Consider the following 18,141-nt stretch of genomic DNA (forward strand, 5'->3'; position numbering starts at 1 on the left):
CCATTTGGATCCCTTTGATGTCCTTCTGCTGTCTTATGTTGTTAGCCACAACCTAAAAACAGTATTGAATAGAAGTGGGAACAGGGGCCATCCTTGTCTTGTACCCTTTTTCAGTGGGATTGTTTTTGTCTTTTCTCCATTGACTATGATATTGGCCGTTGGTCTTTCATAGATAGCTTGCATCAGCTTGGGGAACTTACCTTCCAATCCTATCTTCATGAGTGTCTTGATTAGGAATGGGTGTTGGATAATGTCAAATGCTTTTTCTGCATCTATGGATATTATCATGGTTTTTATCCTTTTTCTTCTCAATGTGGTGTATAATATTGATGGATTTTCAGATGTTAAACCATCCCTGTATCCCTGGGATGAATCCTACCTGGTCGTGGTGGGTGGTATGTTTTATATACTTTTGTATTCTATTGGCCAATATTTTGGTAAGGATTTTTGCATCTATGTTCATTAGAGATATTGGTCTCTAATTCTCTATACCTGTGAGGCCTTTGCCCTGTTTGGGTATCAAAGTAATGCTGGCTTCATAGAATGAGTTTGGGAGTTTGCCATCCTCTTCTATGTTATGGAATACTTTGTGGAGGATCAGTGTCAACTCTTCCCTGAATGCTTGGTAGAACTCTGCCTGTAGCCATCTGGCCCTGGGGATTTTTTTGTTTGTAGATTTTTAATGACTCTATTCTTTCGCTATGGGTTTGTTGAGGTCTTTGATCTCTGTCTGAGATAATCTAGGGAGAGACTGTTTTTCCAAATATTTATCCATATCTTCCATGTTTCTGAATTTGTTAGAATACAGACCTTCATAGTACTTTGATTATCCTTTTAATCTCATTGGGGTCTATTGTTTTTTTTGTTTTGTTTTTTTGTTTTTAAATCATTTTATTAGGGGCTCATACAACTCTTATCACAATCCATTACACACATCAATTGTGTAAAGCGCATTTGTACATTCATTGCCCAGGGTCTGTTGTTATTGCCCCTGTTTCATCCCTCATCCTGGCTATTGATGTTTGTTCCTTTCTATCCTGGGTAAGATTTGCCAGCGGTCTGTCAATTTTGTTAATTCTTTCATAGAACCAGCTTTTAGCTGCATTTATCTTTTGTATTGTTCTCTTGCCTTCCCACTGGTTTAACTCTGCCCTGATTTTTATTATTTCTTTTATCTTGATATTTGAGGGGTGGTTCTGCTGACTCTGTTCTAGTTATTGTAGGTTTTGTGTTAGCATATCTGTCATACGCCTCTCTTCTTTTTTCATATAGGCATTTAATGCTATCAAGCTACCTCTGATAACTGCCTTCGCAGTGTCCCATAAGTTTTGATATGTTGTATTCTGGTTCTCATTGGTTTCTATAAACTTCCTGATATCCTCTCTAATCTGGGCCTGTACCCATTCATGTCGAACGAGATCGTTGTTCATCCTCCAATTGGTTGCTCTTGCTTTCCTGGACACCCTCTTATTAATCTCCAGCTTTATGGCATGGTGATCTGAGAAAGATGTCTGGATAATATCTATGTGTTTGAATTTGCTCAGGCTGGGCTTGTGTCCCAGTATGTGGTCTATTCTTGAAAAAGATCCATGTGGACTAGAAAAGAATGTGAAACCCCTTGCATTTGGGTGGAAAGCTCTATAAATGTCTATCAGGCCCTGTTGCCTAATTACATTGTTTAGCTCTATGGCGTCTTTGCTGAGCTTCTTTCCCAGTGATCTGTCTTTCTCTGATGGTGGAGTGTTAAAGTCGCCTACTATGATTGTTGAGTCTGTGATTTATTTTTTCATCTTATTAATAGTTTGATGAACTTCACTGCACCATTGTTGGGAGCATAGATATTCAATATGCTAACTACTTCTTGGTTTACTGAACCTTTGAGCATTATGTAGTGTCCCTCGTTGTCTCTTTTTATGGTTTGATCTTGAGGTCAGTATTGTCGGAGATTAAGATAGCCACCCCTGCCTTTTTGGAGTTAGAATGCACTTGGTAAACTTTCTGCCAACCCTTTATTCTTAGCATATTCTTGTCTGTGTGCTTAAGATGTGTCTCTTGCAGGCAACAGATTGATGGATTATGTTTTCTGAGCCAGTCCTCAAGCCTTTTTCTTTTAATGTATGAATTGAGTCCATTGGAATTCAGGGTTATTATCACTATCTGTGGGTTCATAGTTGTCATACCCTGTTTTGTGTTTTGGGTCTTTACCTATCTCACCTCGTATCAGTGTGCCTTGTTTGAGTGGAGATTTTCTATGTTGTCTTCTTTTCCATCTGAGATCCTCTTGTCCTGGTAATTGTTGCTGGCATGTTGGCTTCTAGATGGAGATGGGCTATATGGTGGTCTCCTGTTTGTTCTTGGTGGAGGTTGATCCTCTGGCCATAGTGAGTCAGCCAGTATCTTCCACCGGCTCAGGTGTCTTGCAGCATATTCTTTGAGTCTTTCCTTGTCCTGGAAGACCCTTATCTCACCATCTGTCTTAATGGATAACTTGGCAGGGTACAGGATTCTGGGGGAGGTGTTTTTTTTCCTTCAGATTTTGGAAGATGTTGCTCCATTCTCTCCCCCTCTTCATGGTATCTGCTGATAGGTCTGAGCATATTCTTACCTGCGCTCCTTTGTTTGTGATTGTCTTCCTTTCTCTTGCTGCTCGTAAAATTTTGTCCTTTTCGTCGAAGTTGGATATTTTTACGATTATATGTCTTGGCATGTTCTTGGGGTCTAGTCTACCTGACGTCCTTTATGCTTCTGTTTGAGTGCCTGATTCTCCCTTGTTAGGGTGGAAAAGTTTTCTTCCAGAAATTCCTTTGCTATCATGGCTGTCTACTTGTGTGTTGTGTTGAGTTCAGGTAGACGGATAATTCGAATACTATTCCTCTTCATAGCAACTGTCATTGATCTCAAGCTATCTTTTGTTTCTTTAATTTTCCTATCTGACTCTTTCTCGCTTGCTTAGGTCTCTTTGAGTGTCCTCGAGGTCACTGATACGGTTCTCTGCCTCCTCAAGCCTAATCGTAAATTCTGTGACCTTGTGTGTGGCTTCTGCTACCTCTGTTAACTCTTGCAGTTCCTTTTGGTGGGTGGACTTCATCCCCTCTATTGTGGACTTCATCTCCTCTATTATTGCATCCTTGTTCTGGGTTGCTTCCCTCAGCTCCTGTATTACTGCAAGCAGATGTATGAAGATTTCCTTCTGTGGCAGATATGAATCTGTTTCTTCTATGAGAGACGTTAGCTCTGCTACTATGTTTTGTCTGTTTTTTTTGCTGGGAGTGATGTGGTCTGTTGGTTTTTCCTCGATTCTTTCATAGGCCCCATGTTTCTGGGAGGCCAGGGGCCCTTATCTGTGTTACTGTTAAGGATTCTCTCAGGTGGTTGCATTTGACCTACTCTGAGGATGGGTCGGACTGTTGTGTAGGCAGAGTTACCCGTAGACTTAGTGACCAGCAGTGGTGGGATGTTTCAGCAACTGGAGTGGGGGATGTGGCCTCTGTGAGTGCCCCCCAGCTGCTTTGACCTGGTCTGTCAGGGTGCCCTTAGCAGCCCTTTTTGTTTGTTTGTTTAGTATTAAAAAAGAAAAAGTTAAAAATTAAAAAATAATTTTAAAAAATTCTTGGGAGGAAAAAGAATGGAGAGAGAGAAGACAGGAGAAGCTATAAAAGAGGAGAGAAGAGAAGTGATAATAGTGAAAGTGGGGAAAGAAAAAAAAGATAGACGGAATACTTATAGAAAAGGGGCAGAAGAGAAGTAACAGCAATAGTGAAAAGGAGGAAGAAAGAAGAGAGAAGAAAACACAGAAAGTAAAAAAGAAAAAAATCAGCAATAGATAAAAGATAAATATATATGTATATACTTAGATCCCCCCCCATCTTTTCCCTCCAAGTTCTAGCGATGCCTAATAGAAGGTGGAGGTGGGCGAGGCCTCGCTACCACGGGATGTGGTGCTGATCTGGGCTCTGATCTGGGCTCCGGAGCAGGGCTATGTGAGGGGAAATTGCCTGTGGGCGGAGGCCACGCAGGGGGAGCCTGTGGGCAGTGGCTAAGCAGGCGGAGGATGCCCCACAGGGTAAGCCTCCTGCACTGTCCGGGAAAGACTGGGGCCGCAAGGGGTGTTGAGAGGCACAGGCCACAATCCCCGCCTCCTATGCTGGCTGGAGAGGGCCGGGGCAGGTTTGGAGCTGGCGCTGGGGAACCCGCGGGGCACTGGAGCGATAGGCACTGGTGGAGCACACAGACAACTCCGGCTGGGGCCCAAAATCCATTTACAGGCTCCCTAGCCGGTGGGCAGTTATCGCTAGATCCGGCAGCCCTGTGAGCAGTGCAGGCTCCTTAGCAATGTGGTCCGTGCCAGATCGGACAGTGGCGGCTCTGGTGGGAAGCAGCCGGCAATAGCGACTGTGCGCCGCCGCACGGCAGGCTCAGAGCCGCTGAACGCGCGAAATCCCTCAGCGCCCCTGGGAGGACACGGTCGCTCTGGCAAGCGTAGAGAACTGTCGCTAGCGCGCCCAGTGGACAGGAACACTCATTGTTCCGCGGCAGGCGGGTTTAGCACTCCGCTGGGGCTCCTGCAGAGATGGAGTGTCGCAGAGAGAAGCAGGCTTGGCGTTGCTGGGAATTGTGCGGCTCCGCTTCCCGGGCCAGGAATGGAGCGGGAGCTAGGCTACGGGGCGGAAGGCCAGAAAACGGCGTGTCGGTGGAGAGGTCCCAGGCAGCAGTGGGGGTGGATGGTCCCCCATGAGGGCCACCCAGGCAGCCCCTGGTATATTGCAGGTCAGCGACCTGGAGCTTGGATGGATGGATGGAGGGAGGGACACAGCCCCAGGGACAGATTGCTGCCACGTGGGGAGAAAGGTACAGGGGAAAGGGGGAGCTTGTCTCCGAGTGGGGTCCCCCTACCGGGCAGCTGCTGAGGGCCCTGCCACCACTGTGCATGTCTCCGCAAAGCAGGCAACCAAATCTGGGCGCGGGTTCCCGGTCTGGGGATGGAGTGGGGCTAGAGCTAGTGTAGGTCGCGATTGCGGGGGGCTTAGTGACCCGCGATGTCTCACGAATTGGGTCCTGGATCACCGAGGCCCCAGCTCAGGACAAATGTGTAGGGTGGGCGTGGGATGCTGGCCCAAGGGGATATTTCACTCACCAGACTCCTGCCACTTGGCTACCTGGACACCAAACCTGCCTTGTTCGAGAGAGCTCTCAAAGCGGGTCCCCTGGTCCGCCATCTTCCTCTCTCTTCTTTTAATAATTTTATTGGGGTCTCTCTACAGTTCTTAGAACAATCCATACATCAGTTGTATGAAACACATCTGTACATAAGTTTCCATCAGTTTCAAAACACTTTCTTTCTGCTTGAACCCTTGATATCAGTTCCTCTACCCTCCTGTACTCCTGATAAATTATTTTCATGTCTTACACTGCCCACTGTCTCCCTTCTCCCACGTGACTGTTGTTTGCTGTCCCTTGGGGGGGAGGGCGTGTTGTATGTCAGTCATTGTAGTTGGTTCCCTGTTTCTCCCCCATTCTCCTCCCACCTCCCCCTATCCTCATGGTATCACTACTCCCATTACTATTCCTGAGTGGTTTATCTGTCCTGGATTCCGTGTGTCAAGAGGTCTTATCTGTACTAGGGCACATGCTCTAGTCTAGCTAGATTTATAAGGTAGAACCAGGGTCATGATAGTTGGGGGCGGGAGCATTACAAACTACAGGAATGTTGTGTGTTCCATCATTGCTATGCTGCACCTTTGCTCACTCCTTGTGATGTGACCCTAGAATGTCCAATCGTCTACAGATGAACATTGGGTCTCCTCTCTGACCCCCATCGTTTGCATCGGTATATTTGTCTGGGTGTTCTGATCCCATCGACAACTCGTGATCACACAGACTGGTGTGCCTCTTCCATGTGGGCTTGTTGCTTCTCTGCTAGATGGCTGCTTGTTTATCTTCAAGTCTTTAAGATGTCAGACGCTATATCTTTTCATAGCCGGCACCATCAGCTTTCTTCACCACATTTGCTTATCTACCGCTTTTGACTTCAGCGATCATGTTGGGAAGGTAAGCGTCACAGAATACCATGTTATTAGAACAAGTGTTGTTTTGTTGAGGGAGTAATTGAGTAGAGACCCAATGCCCATCTGCTCCTTTAATACTTAACATTTAAATGTATGTACATAGACCTATATCCCTGTAAATATATATATTTACATATATACATGCCTGTATTTACACTTTATATTTTGCCTCCTAGTTCTTTCCTCTATTTTCCTTTTTATTTGCACCAGTCCCAATTGCATGTTCAACCTTCATTCAATCCTCAGTACTTTCCCTCTACTACATTGCACTTGATCAAACCCCTCTAGGCATTTTACACCTTCCTTGCCATCGATTTTAGATCTTGTATTCCCTTGTCCTGGGTTTGTTGGCTCCCCCCTCCCTTCTCTCTCCTCCTCTCCCATGTCCCCTCGAGCCATTGGCCCCATTATTTGCGCCTCCTGATTAGTTATTCTGCTAATTACATATGGATAAGCATGAACAAAAAGGAAAGAAAGAAAAGATGCCTATGAATCATTCCAGATCTGTCTGCTGGCCCTTCTGGTTGTTTTCCAATCAGATCTGGTGAAGTGCCTCGCTCTACCCACCGATTCTGAAGTCAGTATTTGCGGTTCCTTGGGGACTTCATTGCTTTACTCTCCTTGCTGCTTTGTTGAGCTCCCTTCGTGGTTTGCTCCGGTGTGGGGGGGTCAGACCGAGCACAGTGCCGGCACTGTAGCTCCAATTCTGTCCACCTTAACACTGTGGTCAGTGGCCGGGGGCGGGGTGTCTCATGGTGGGGCCAGCCCCACAGTCCTCTCTGTGCATTAGCACGTGATTTTATCTTTTTCCTTAGTAATGTGATGAATAATGCCTGATGGACTTTTGGATGTCGAACTGTCCCTGCATCCCTGGAATGAATCTGACTTTCTCATGAATTATTTTATAAACTTTTGTATTGTATTGGCCAGTATTTTAAGGATATTCGCATTGATTTTCATTAGAGATACCAGTCTGTCGTTCTCAATTCTTGTGGGATCCTTACCCACAACACTTTAGTTATCAGTGACATGCTACCTTCACAGAAAGAGTTTGGGAATTTTCCATCTTTATCTATGCTCTGGAACAGTTTGTGTAGGATTGGTGCCAGTTCTTCCCTGAATGCTTGGTAGAATTTTCAAGAGAAGCTGTCTGTTTCACCCCTCATCCTGATTATTGATAATTGTTCCTTCATTTCTTTGGTTAGGTTTGCCAATGGTCTACCGATTCTGATAATCTATTAAAAGAATCAGCTTTTTGCTGCATTGATTTTTTTCATAGTTTACTTGTTTTCCCACTTGTTTATTTCTGCCCTGATTTTTATTATTTCTTTTCTTTTGCTATTAGGAGACTAATCCTGTTGACCCCACTCTAACTGCTAGAGGTTTTGTGCCAGCGTGTCAATCATAAGTCTCTCTTCCTTTCACTATCAATCTTCATCTGATAACTGCTTTTGCTCTGTCCCAAAGGTTTGGTACGACATATTCGCATTCTCATTGGTTTCTAAAAACTTTTTTGTTTTGTCTCTGATCTGGGTCAATACCCACTCTCTTATCAGTAGACAGTTATTCATCCTCCAGTTGTTTACCCTTGTTTTCTTAATCCTCCTTTTGTTAATTTCCAACCTTTGGGCATAGTGGTCTGAGAGGGAAGTCTGAGTGACCTCTATGGTTTGAATTTACATAAACTCAACTTATGCCCCATCATATGCTTTATCTTCCAGTATGATGTGAGTTTGAAAAGAATGGTTGTTTTTTTTTGCATTTGGGTGGAGAGCTCTGAAAATGTCTTATCAAGTCAAATCATCTAACTGTAGTTTTGCTTTGTAACTTCCTTTTAAGTTTTTTACCCTGTGATTTATCTTTTTCAGAGTGGTGTATTAAAGTCACCTACTATGATTGTTGAGCCTGTGATTTCTTTTTTTTTTACCGTTTTATTAGGGGCTCATACAACTCTTATCACACTCCATATATACATCAATTGTGTAAAACACATTTGTACATTCATTTCCCTCATCATTCTCAAAACATTTGCTCTCCACTTAAGCCCCTGGCATCAAGTCCTCATTTTTTTCCCTCCCTCATGAGCCCTTGATAATTTATAAATTATTTTGTCATATCTTGCCATGTCCGACATCTCCCTTCACCCACTTTTCTGTTATCTGTCCCCCAGGGAGGAGGTCACACGTAGATCCTTGTCATCGGTTCCCCCTATCCAACCCACTCTCCCTCTACCCTCCCAGTATCGCCCCTCACACCACTGGTCCTGAAGGAATCATCAACCCTGGATTCCCTGTTTCCAGTTCCTATATGTACCAGTGTACATCCTCTGATCTAGCTAGACTTGCAAGGTAGAATTTGGATCATGGTAGTGGGGGGCAGAGGAAGCATTTAAGAACTAGAGGAAAGTTGTATTTCTCATTGTTGCTACGTCCACCCTGACTGACTCGTCTCCTCCCCAAGACCCCTCTCTCTGCAAGGGGATCTCCAGTGGTCTACAAATGGGCTTTGGGTGTCCACTCCGCACTTCCCCCCTCATTCACATGGTCAGATTTTTTGTTCCTATGATGCCTTATACCTGATCCCTTCAACACCTCATGATTGCACAGGCTGGTGTGCTTCTTCCATGTGATTTCTTTTTTCATCTTTTAGAGCATGTGATTGATGAATTTCGCCAGTCTCGGGTGCGTAAATGTTTATTATGTTCACGAGTTTTGGTCTACTCATCCCTTGAACATTATCTAGTTCCCCTCCTTATCTCTTGTTAGGGCTTGTACCTTGAGATCAATTTTGTCAGATATTAGAATTGCAACCCTTGCTTTTTTTGAATTGCCGTTTGTTATATTTTTCTCCAGCCTTTGATTCTCAGCCTATTTCTGTCTGCAAGCTTGAGATATGTCTCGTGTAGGCAGCAGATCAATGGGTTGTGTTTTCAAAGCCAGTCCACCAGTCTTTAATGGGCGAGGTCAGTCTATTGATAGAGTTATAAAATTCATCAGTGGACTCTGATGTCATCTCGTACCTTTTATGTTGGGTGTTTTCCTACCTCCCTTCTTGTGGGAAACTAACACTAAGGGAAATATGACTAGGTAGAACTTATTCCCTAACTTATGACAGCGGAATCTGGAAAGCTAGTATTCCACGGTAGGAAAGCCACCACTTTGGTAAGTTACAGATAAAGTCCAATACATTATCCTGCATTCCCACAGATTCCCCCCTAACAGCTGTGCTGCTTTAAAGTGCGCACATGGTTGATTCTGTCTCCCTGTAGAAGCAGGCATCCCTATTTCTTCTATCTCTTCCCACCACGGCATCCAACCCGTCTCATACCTTCCCCCAATAGAGGAAGGGTATAGGGGGGCTTTATCCCCAGAGCTTGGATTCAGAATGTTTGCCATAAGCTTGAATTTTTGACTTGGCTACATTAATGTTGTCATTAAATTTGCCTTGGCAGCTTTTGATGTATGTATAGAACAATTTCAAACATAAAACAAAAGGAGGAAATGTGGGAAATTGACACTGAGGGAAATATGACCAGGACTGTATTCCCTAACTCAGCAGGAATCTGGAAAGCTAAATTAGAGATAAAGTCCAAGCACACAATCCTGCTTTAAATATCATTCCCACAGATGTTCCCCTAACATCTGCTGCTTTAAAGTGAGCACATGTTGCTTCTGTCTCCCTGTAGAAGCAGACCTTCTTTGATTATCTCCTCACACCAAGACACCCATTCCCCTTCATGCCTTCTCCCAATGCAGGTATTAGGTTTCCTCACCTGTGAGCTCAGGGACTTTACTGTGATTACCACCCACCTTGTGATGTATGTAAGTCCTCAATATGCGTAACTAATGGCTACCTACAAAAGCCCCCAAACAGTAAAGATGCTCTCACTCTCTCCTGCTTGCTCTCTGTGGACCATGGCTGTCCCAGAGGTGAGCATGCTACCATGAGATGTGTCTGACTCCTTTATTTTGTATTCTCTCCTTCCTCTCTATGGCTTTGCTATAATCTTTATATGTTATCACCATATAATCGTGCCTACGGATTGCCCACACTTGTCAGAGGCTGGTTTCTCTGACACCTTCTTATCAGTACATTGTGCGAATGTGTGATTCTTGCTTTCCTTACACCATTGAGCCAGTGTTACCTTGTGTCAGAGGAAACCAGCCTCTAACAACCAAAGGGTCATTAGACACAATTGTACAGTTATAATATATGAAGATTATAGTAGTCATCGAGAATAGAAAAGAAAGGAGAGAGAATGAAATGAAGGAGTCAGACACATTCTATGGTAGCATGCCCATAAATGGGCGCTCTTGTTTATCCATGATAGCATTCCAGAATATCCAATGACCCAAGGTTATACCTGAATTCTCTGGCTTTTCTTCCTGATTGGTGTAGTTTCTGTTAACAGGGACATGGAGTAGTAAGAGTAATTTTCCCATGTAATCTCCCTTTTTAACCCATGGTACATCAGACTTAATCACTGCCTTCATTTCCCCTTCATAATCCTGATCAAGACTCCAGTAACAACCGGAACACCTTGAAAATCTAGGTTTGTTTTCCCAAATAAAAGCCCTATGATTTCTTTCGGTAACAACCCCCAAATCCCAGTCTTAATTTCTGGTGGGCTGCCTGGAATAAGTTCTTGGCTGTTTTAATCTATCAAAAAGCTTCCCATGGCAGTGTGATTGAGTGTTAAGGCTGACTGGGCTTCAGTACATTGCTTGCTGGGCTCAGTAGGTTGGGTGGGGCTCAGAGCACGCTGTGCTACAGATTTCCTGGCTGGGAAGTGCATCATCAATGGGATAAAAAATTGACAGGATGGATTCCAGTTCTCATAGGCTGGTTTAGGAATGAGATTATCCACTACCTGTAAGTCAGCCACATTTTTGCAAACTTCATCTTGTAATTTGGAGACAAAATGTACATAAGGATCATCATTCTTTTTCTTCACTGCAGTGCAATTGGGCCATCTGCTTCCTGACAGTATTATTTTTTCCCAAGCTTGCACACAAACATTGAGTATCTGTGATAACCCTTGTTCAGTAACCTGCAATTGTGTTTCCACTGTGATGAAATTACCACTCCCCAGTAACTGATCCAACCCTATGAATATACCCTGCTCTATGTTCCTGCGAGCCTGTGTCTCAGCTCCTGCAGTCCACCAAATCTGGTATCACAAGAAGTCAGAAGGAGAGAGGCATGCCTAAATCAAGGTATTCCAATCTGCAGGGATCAGACATTCAGTTTCAGCTAGGCATCTAATCATGCTGACCAGGAAAGGGGAGTTGGGCCCTAGCTTGCCACTGCGTTTGATGTCCTTTAGAAGCTTAACGGAGAATCTTTCGTTCTTGATACCCCTGAGGATTGTCTGCATTGGGTGGCCTTTCTATTACACGAGCAGGAAAAGCTAGACTGGTTTCTAAATCTTCTGTAATACCTTTCTACCTTTGAAAGTAAAGCTGCTTTATCCTGCTTAGTATCTTCTTTGCTCTTATCTACTCCCTTTGTTTTATGGCTCTCTGGCCTCTTAGCTGCAGTCCTCAGGTGGGGCGGAGGCATTGGCCATGGGGCTAACTTAATTTCTTTAGGTTTTTCTAAAGCCTTCTCAACTATCTCATACTCATTTTGGATCACTTTTGTCTGCTTCTGAAATGTTGGATAGTTTCAGGCTTTTCCTTACATCAATGTACCTCTTTCCTCACCTGCTGTGTCTGCAGGGTTTCTAAAACCATCTTAACATGAGCCCACTGAGACCAGGTCTCCAGGGGCCATTTCTGTATGCTTTCTTTAAGTCTGTAACAGCTTCCTCCCAAGTTCTTAGATCTAAAGTTCCTCCTCTGGGAACCATGGATTATACTTTACTCTTTGTAGAAAACCTTGCATCTCTTTATTACTGGTACCTCTTTTTTTTTTTTTTTTTAAGTAAGTTGGTGAGAGTAATAGGAAACGTTTTAGGTTTAATTCCTTCTTGCCCCATTGTCCTCTTTAAAATAGTATATATGACTATTCTTATTATTACTTGTCTGCTAATCCCCCAACTGGTTCCTCACTTCAAATAACTTCCCCAATTCACTCTGCCATCTGGTGGGGCCATACAATTTTACACAGGTATAACTCAAGAGTTATTTTCCCATTGTCCCACGTTTTGGCCCATCTGTCAGAGAAAACCATTCTCTAAAAACCGACGTGTCAGTAGACATATTGTACGGTTATGTGAAGATTATAGTAAGGTCATGGAGAATAGGAAAGATAGAGAGAATAAAATAAGGGAGTCACACTCATTTTATGGTAGCATGCTCACCTCAGCCCCTCTTGGTGGTACATGTGGAAGTGGGAGCGAAGAGTGTCTTTTCTATCTTGGGATATTTATAGGTAGTCATAAGACATGCATATTCAGTAGTTACATGCATCACAAGGTGGGTGGAATCTACAGTAAGGTCCCTGAGCTCACAGGTGAGGAAACCTAATACCTGCATTAGGGGAAGATATGAGGGGTGCTGGGTGGCATGGCAGGAAGAGATAGCAACAGGATGCCAGCTTCTTAGGGAGATAAAATCAATCATGTGCTCACTTTAAGGCAGCATAGGTGTTAGGGGAGAATCTGGGAACGATAGTGAAAGCATAATAGTAGTTGGACTTTAACTTACTAAAGTGGGGGCTTTCCTACCGTGGAATAGTAGCTTTCCAGATTCCCTGTGTTATAAGAGGGAGTAGAGCCCAATTATTCTGATATTGTGCCTCTTCATAGCATCCAACATTGTTCTCAGGTTTTCCTCAGCTTCTTTATCTTGTTTGACTGACCTTCCCGTTTTTTTAACTCTGCCTGGTTATCTTCAAGGTCACAGGTATGATTCTTAGCTTCTTCTAGTCTGTCGGCGAAGCCTGTTATTTGCTTTTGTTACGTCGTTCCTTAACTCTTATGATACTTCACCCTTCACTTATATATTTCTGTTTGGTGCATGGCCTTTATCTCCTCTATTATTTCACCCTTTTTCTGTAATTTTTCCATCATATCCTGTATGATTCCAAGCAGCATTTTGAAGATTTCTTTCTGTGATAGCTCAACTTTGCCTGTTCTATTCAGTGTTAGATTCAGGACTTTCTCTAACTGCATTTAATTTCCCCTGATTTTTTGTAAGTTATTGAGGCAGTTTGCTGTCTGCTTGTTGCTTTGGAGGAGTTTGGCACCATTTTCTGGGGAGTCAATGTCCCCAGGCCTCTCTGAGGCTGGTAGGAATGCTTCTACAGGCTGCCGATAGCCAAACATGCTGGGATGCTGGGCTACTTTATCTCACTAGGGTTTTACTCTCCTTAACCGGGATTCTCTATTTGGAGGGCAGGCCCTCTCAGTGTGCATTGGTGGGGCAGTTACAGGCAGCAAGTGTAGCTTTTTTTTGTGGGGGTGCCAGACAATGATGGGAGAGGTCCCGCTGCCACGCGAAGATGGGGAAAGCACCACTGCTACTGGTCGAGGTGCTGGGCTACTACAGGATAAGCCCCACTGCCACATGGTGGGGTGCTGGGCAACAGACAGGGCAGCTTCCACCACTGTGGTCAAGGGCATTATGTGGCGGCAGAAGCCAAGCTGTCACTGCTATGGGCAGGGCACCAAGTGGTGGTGGGAGAGTAGGAGAGGAGTCACTGCTGCTGCAGGATTGGGGGGTTCCAGGCAATGGTGGGGGAGCCACTGCAAATGACTAAACTTACTGCAAGCTGACTGCAAACAGGGCCTATCCACTGTTGTTGGACTGTGATTGGGCGATGGGAGGGACCCGCTACCATGTGGAGAGCAGGGAGCCTTGGGAGAAGGGAGCACCTCGTGGAGTGCTACGGGTAGACAGTCGCTGGGTGGGGGGGTCCAGCCTTGGTTGTGGGGGACTCAGTAGGGCAGTTGGCTAGCTCTGGGTGTGGTGATAAGGCTGAAGAGGGGGGCCGATCGGTGGGTGGTGGCCACGACAGGGTCTGAAGTAGTAGGCCAGGGAATCCCTGGGACCAGGTCATAGATCCCTGGGGCTCCAGAGGGATTCTGGACTGGGGTGGCGGGGTTGCTCTGGGTTGTCACGGGGGTCTTTTCATTTACTTAAATCCCCCAACTCACCCTCCTGGGCACCAGGTTCACTGATCACCACAGAGCTCCCCATTTGGGCTGCCTACCTGGGTGCCTGCTTGCCAGAACCAGTATTCTCCTTTTTCACCTGATTTCTGTCATTTCTTGAAAAATGTTTCCATTCAGTTTCACTTCTTCCACCTTTGCTTTAGTTTCAGTGCCCTTAACATAAAAGGGTCCATTATATTTATTGAAAAAATTCCACATATAAATGGACCCATTGTAATTCAAATGCATGTTGTCAACATGTGAAATATCACAGGCACCATGAATGCTTTAAATTCTACATGCATTAGCTCCTTTCATTCTCACAGCAATTTCTTAAGTAACTCAGGTCACGTGGTCTTTTCTGTAGAGCTAGAGTTAAAATGTGTAGAAGTACTTTAAATACATAAAAACTTTACTGATGCTAACTGGTTTTCTTATAGATGGTATTAACAAAAATTGACAAGTCGTCCAAGGGACATCTTTTAAAACAAGTACTTTCAATCCAGAAATTTGTGGACACTCAAACTCAAGGATGTTTTCCTCAGTTGTTTCCTGTAAGGTAAGAATTTAACTGTTTTATAACCGTGTCTCAATATAGTCTCGTATTAGGCACTCTTGGAAGTGGAGGAGTCGGGGTATGCACTTCCTATGCATTGCTGCCCAGCAGCACTTTGCTTGTCCTCCAGGTGCTTCTCTCTGCTGGCTCTTGCTGGATTGTCCCGATGCTTTGTTCTCATTCTGCTGCAGCATCGCGCAGCCCGACTCCAGATACCACAAGGGAAGTGAAAATATTTTGGCTTTAAAAATCAAAGATGTTGTCATCAATTTCTCATTTCCCCCTCCCCTCAAAGAAACAAGACAAAAACCCAGTACAGGTTGTGAGAATTTTCTCCTAAAGAAATGCTTCAAATAAGTTAGAACTGAGCATTATTAGCAGAAGGAAATGGTAATGTCCTAATGGTGTAGAGATACTATATTACGGTTTAGTGATGGCGCTGTGGCCTGCACGCTCATCTCCTACCTTGAACACAGGAAGTAGTGTGTACCATGGCGCATGGTCATGTCCTTACTTTGGTTTCCTTCTGGAAGACAGTTTACTAGTTGCGATGAGAAAACCACATAAACCTGAGTTATACGTAATTACGTACAAAACTGTCCCTTATGAGTCATTTTAGATTGTACCAATCTAGGTCAGATGTACATTTTTGGAATTCAGAACATGCCTGACAGAATCAAATCCTCTTCATTCCTTCCTACAAAATGCTCCTCCTTTCTTGACTTACAGTAAAAACAACAGTTACACTTAGCTGAACACAGGTGATCTTGGGAGATGTTACAAATAATTGAATTATACTACTTAATTGGTCCTCACAGTGAATATCTGTTTTACAGAGAGAGAAGCTTACAAGTGGGAGAAATTAAGGGAGTTCCTGAGAATTTCCTGAAATAGATCATAGGCCTTATTATCAAACAGCCATGATTTTGCATGTTTCCCTCCACTTCCTGGCAAAGCTCAAACTGTGTCCAAAGGATTAAATAAGATGGATTGTGATTGTTGTACACAAAATAGGCGTGTAATAAATGTTAGTTTCCTCCCTTGCCAAAGATCATAGGGTCAATATATGGCAGGATCGTCAGATTCCTGGCACTTCTTTGGGTAAGCCAGCTTTCTCTGCTGCCTGTCCCTAGAATCACTGCTCCGACTACACTCACCATAGGTGACCAGGGCACTACAGAGGGTCAGACAGCACTCAGAATCAAGGAATGGAGACACCACAGGAGCGCACTGGCTCCCAAGAACTGCAGCATTCACCATACCACAGTGCCCATATACAGCAGGAAGTTAGCAGGCTGCACCTGTACCTTCTCATGTGGCCACAGTCCCTTCCATCCCACTAGAACAGTGGTTGGTTCTCAGCCTTCCTAATGCGGTGACCCTTGACCCCCCCCCCCACCTATTTTGATTACTGCATCACTATAATTTTGCTAGTTATGAATCAGATGACCCCTGTGAAAGGGTTGTTCGACCTCCCAAAGTGGTCATTACCCACAGGTTGAGAACCACTGCTCTAGAAGGTTTCACAGAATGGTTAATATAAAGGTAAAGTGTTATTTCCTCTTGTGTACTCTTGGTAAGGGAAGACAAAGTGTGGAGTAGATAGATAGCATCTTTAAGCCTGTAGATAAGGAAATGTTAACCAGCATAGCATCTTTAAGCCTGTAGATAAGGAAATGTTAACCAGCACGACGGAACTCTTCCCCAGAGGGTAGAAAAATATAAATGGTGCAAGATGGATGCCAAGGTCAGGTCCCCCACCCCCACCCCCCGGCCCCCCCTTGGTTTTGTTTTGTTTCTATGCTGTTGTTTTTAAATGTACTGAAATTTCTAAACAGATAAGAACTGAGTAAGAACAAAATAAATTTAGTTGCTAGAAATAAGGCAAATGAGTTCAAAGACCTTATTTTATTGGACAGAATAACATATCTCTTATGTGTATATATAACCTCTGTTAAAATCTAAGCATCATTACAGGCTAGTCTCAAACAAGCAGCTTTGGTCAAAAACTCTTAACATGCTGCACCGTCAAGACAGCAGACAATATTTTACCTGCATATCAAACTGTAGAGTATCCGTGCCTGAGCTTCATCCTAATGGGTGAATATAATAAAATAGCTAATGGATCACAGTAATGGTGATTTTAAACAACTGAAATAGGTGTAAATTATTAAGGTGATGTCAAACACACACACACACCGGAAAGGGGGGGGGGGGACTAAAGAAATCAAGACTTCTATTCTAGGAAATATAAAGCAAAATAGAAGATACCCAAGTTCTATAATTGTATTAGTCTGGGTACTTTGGAGAAACAAATCCACAGCAACTCATGTATAAGAGAGTTTTATGTAAAGAAAATGTGCATCACGAAAACATCCCAAACCAATGCTGCCCAAGCCCACAAGTCCAACATTAACCCATTTACCCAATACCAGTCCACAAAGTTCTCCACCTCACAAAACAGAGGCAATGATGCCGACTGCAGGAGGAAAGCTGAGTCAGTGAACGAATAAGCATCTCAGCACTAGCAGGGGTCTCCACACGGCTGCTCCAGCACCCAGGGCTGCATCGGGATATGTCCATGTGGCTTCTCCTTGGGGATGTCTTGTAGGAAGTCAATCTTGCAAGCTGAAGCAGGGAACTGCTAAGGCAGCTGCACCCTGGTGCGACCATCACAAAGCAAGAGACCGGAGAACTAGAAAGGCGAGGCTCACCACCCATTTATCCCTCCGCCTTTCAATTAGGCCCACGTGATTATCGGCCAGGATGGCACAATTAACTAACTCAATAATCATGAATGAAATGGACCAGATAATGTATGTCATCTGATTTTACTGGAAAATGCTGGACACAAAGGGGCTGAAGAGAAGAATGAATAAGTTAAAGGACATTTTCCTATATAGATAGAACTTGCAAGAGTTTGTAATTATGGGGGGAGGCAGGGTTTGAAAACATCTGTGATGTATATACTAGGGCACTCTTTTTTTTGTTTTGTTTTTCTATATAGCTAAAAATTATGAGTATAAATTACACAGAGTTGAAGTAATCGTTTTAAATAGATTGATATAAATATATGCACACATGCATATGTATTTAGATCAATATGCATATGTTTAGATTAATTCAAATCTATTATTACATTGGAAATAAAGAAGAGTATACTTCTTTTCTTTCCACAGTGCTGTAACCTATTCTGGAATCCATCTGTTGAAGTGCTTTATAGCAAGTATAACAGGAAGTCTTAAGGCTGAGGACTCCCGACAGAACTGAAGATCCAAAGTGCTTTAGGCCAACTGGAGCTAAACACCTAAAATAACTTCAATGTTTTAAATATTATGTTTCTAGAACTTGCAGGATTGATTCAGTGTTAAAAATCCATGTTTTTCATCTTTTCTTCGGCGCTGCCTACAGAGGCATTCGTC

General features: G+C 43.8%; 1 protein-coding gene across 2 annotated transcripts in view; it reads left to right on the plus strand.

Annotated features, from left to right (window-relative positions):
- Window positions 1-17,990, plus strand: part of GTPBP8 (GTP binding protein 8 (putative)) — a 36,172-nt gene extending 18,182 nt beyond the window's left edge. Inside the window, exons 5-7 of one of the 2 annotated variants that reach the window (XM_045286161.1) lie at window positions 14,604-14,722; window positions 14,850-14,941; window positions 17,899-17,990. In XM_045286161.1, coding sequence (XP_045142096.1) covers window positions 14,604-14,722; window positions 14,850-14,941; window positions 17,899-17,906 — 219 coding nt within the window. In that variant the 3' untranslated portion in view covers window positions 17,907-17,990. The remainder of the gene's footprint in view (window positions 1-14,603; window positions 14,723-14,849; window positions 14,942-17,898) is intronic. The other variant, XM_004706400.3, reaches the window with a different exon arrangement.
- Window positions 17,991-18,141: the final 151 nt, after the last annotated feature.

This window comes from Echinops telfairi, unplaced genomic scaffold (genome assembly GCF_000313985.2).
Source record: "Echinops telfairi isolate 266 unplaced genomic scaffold, ASM31398v2 ScPeMD7_6;HRSCAF=24_0, whole genome shotgun sequence".
In the NCBI taxonomy this organism is placed as follows: Eukaryota; Metazoa; Chordata; class Mammalia; order Afrosoricida; family Tenrecidae; genus Echinops; species Echinops telfairi.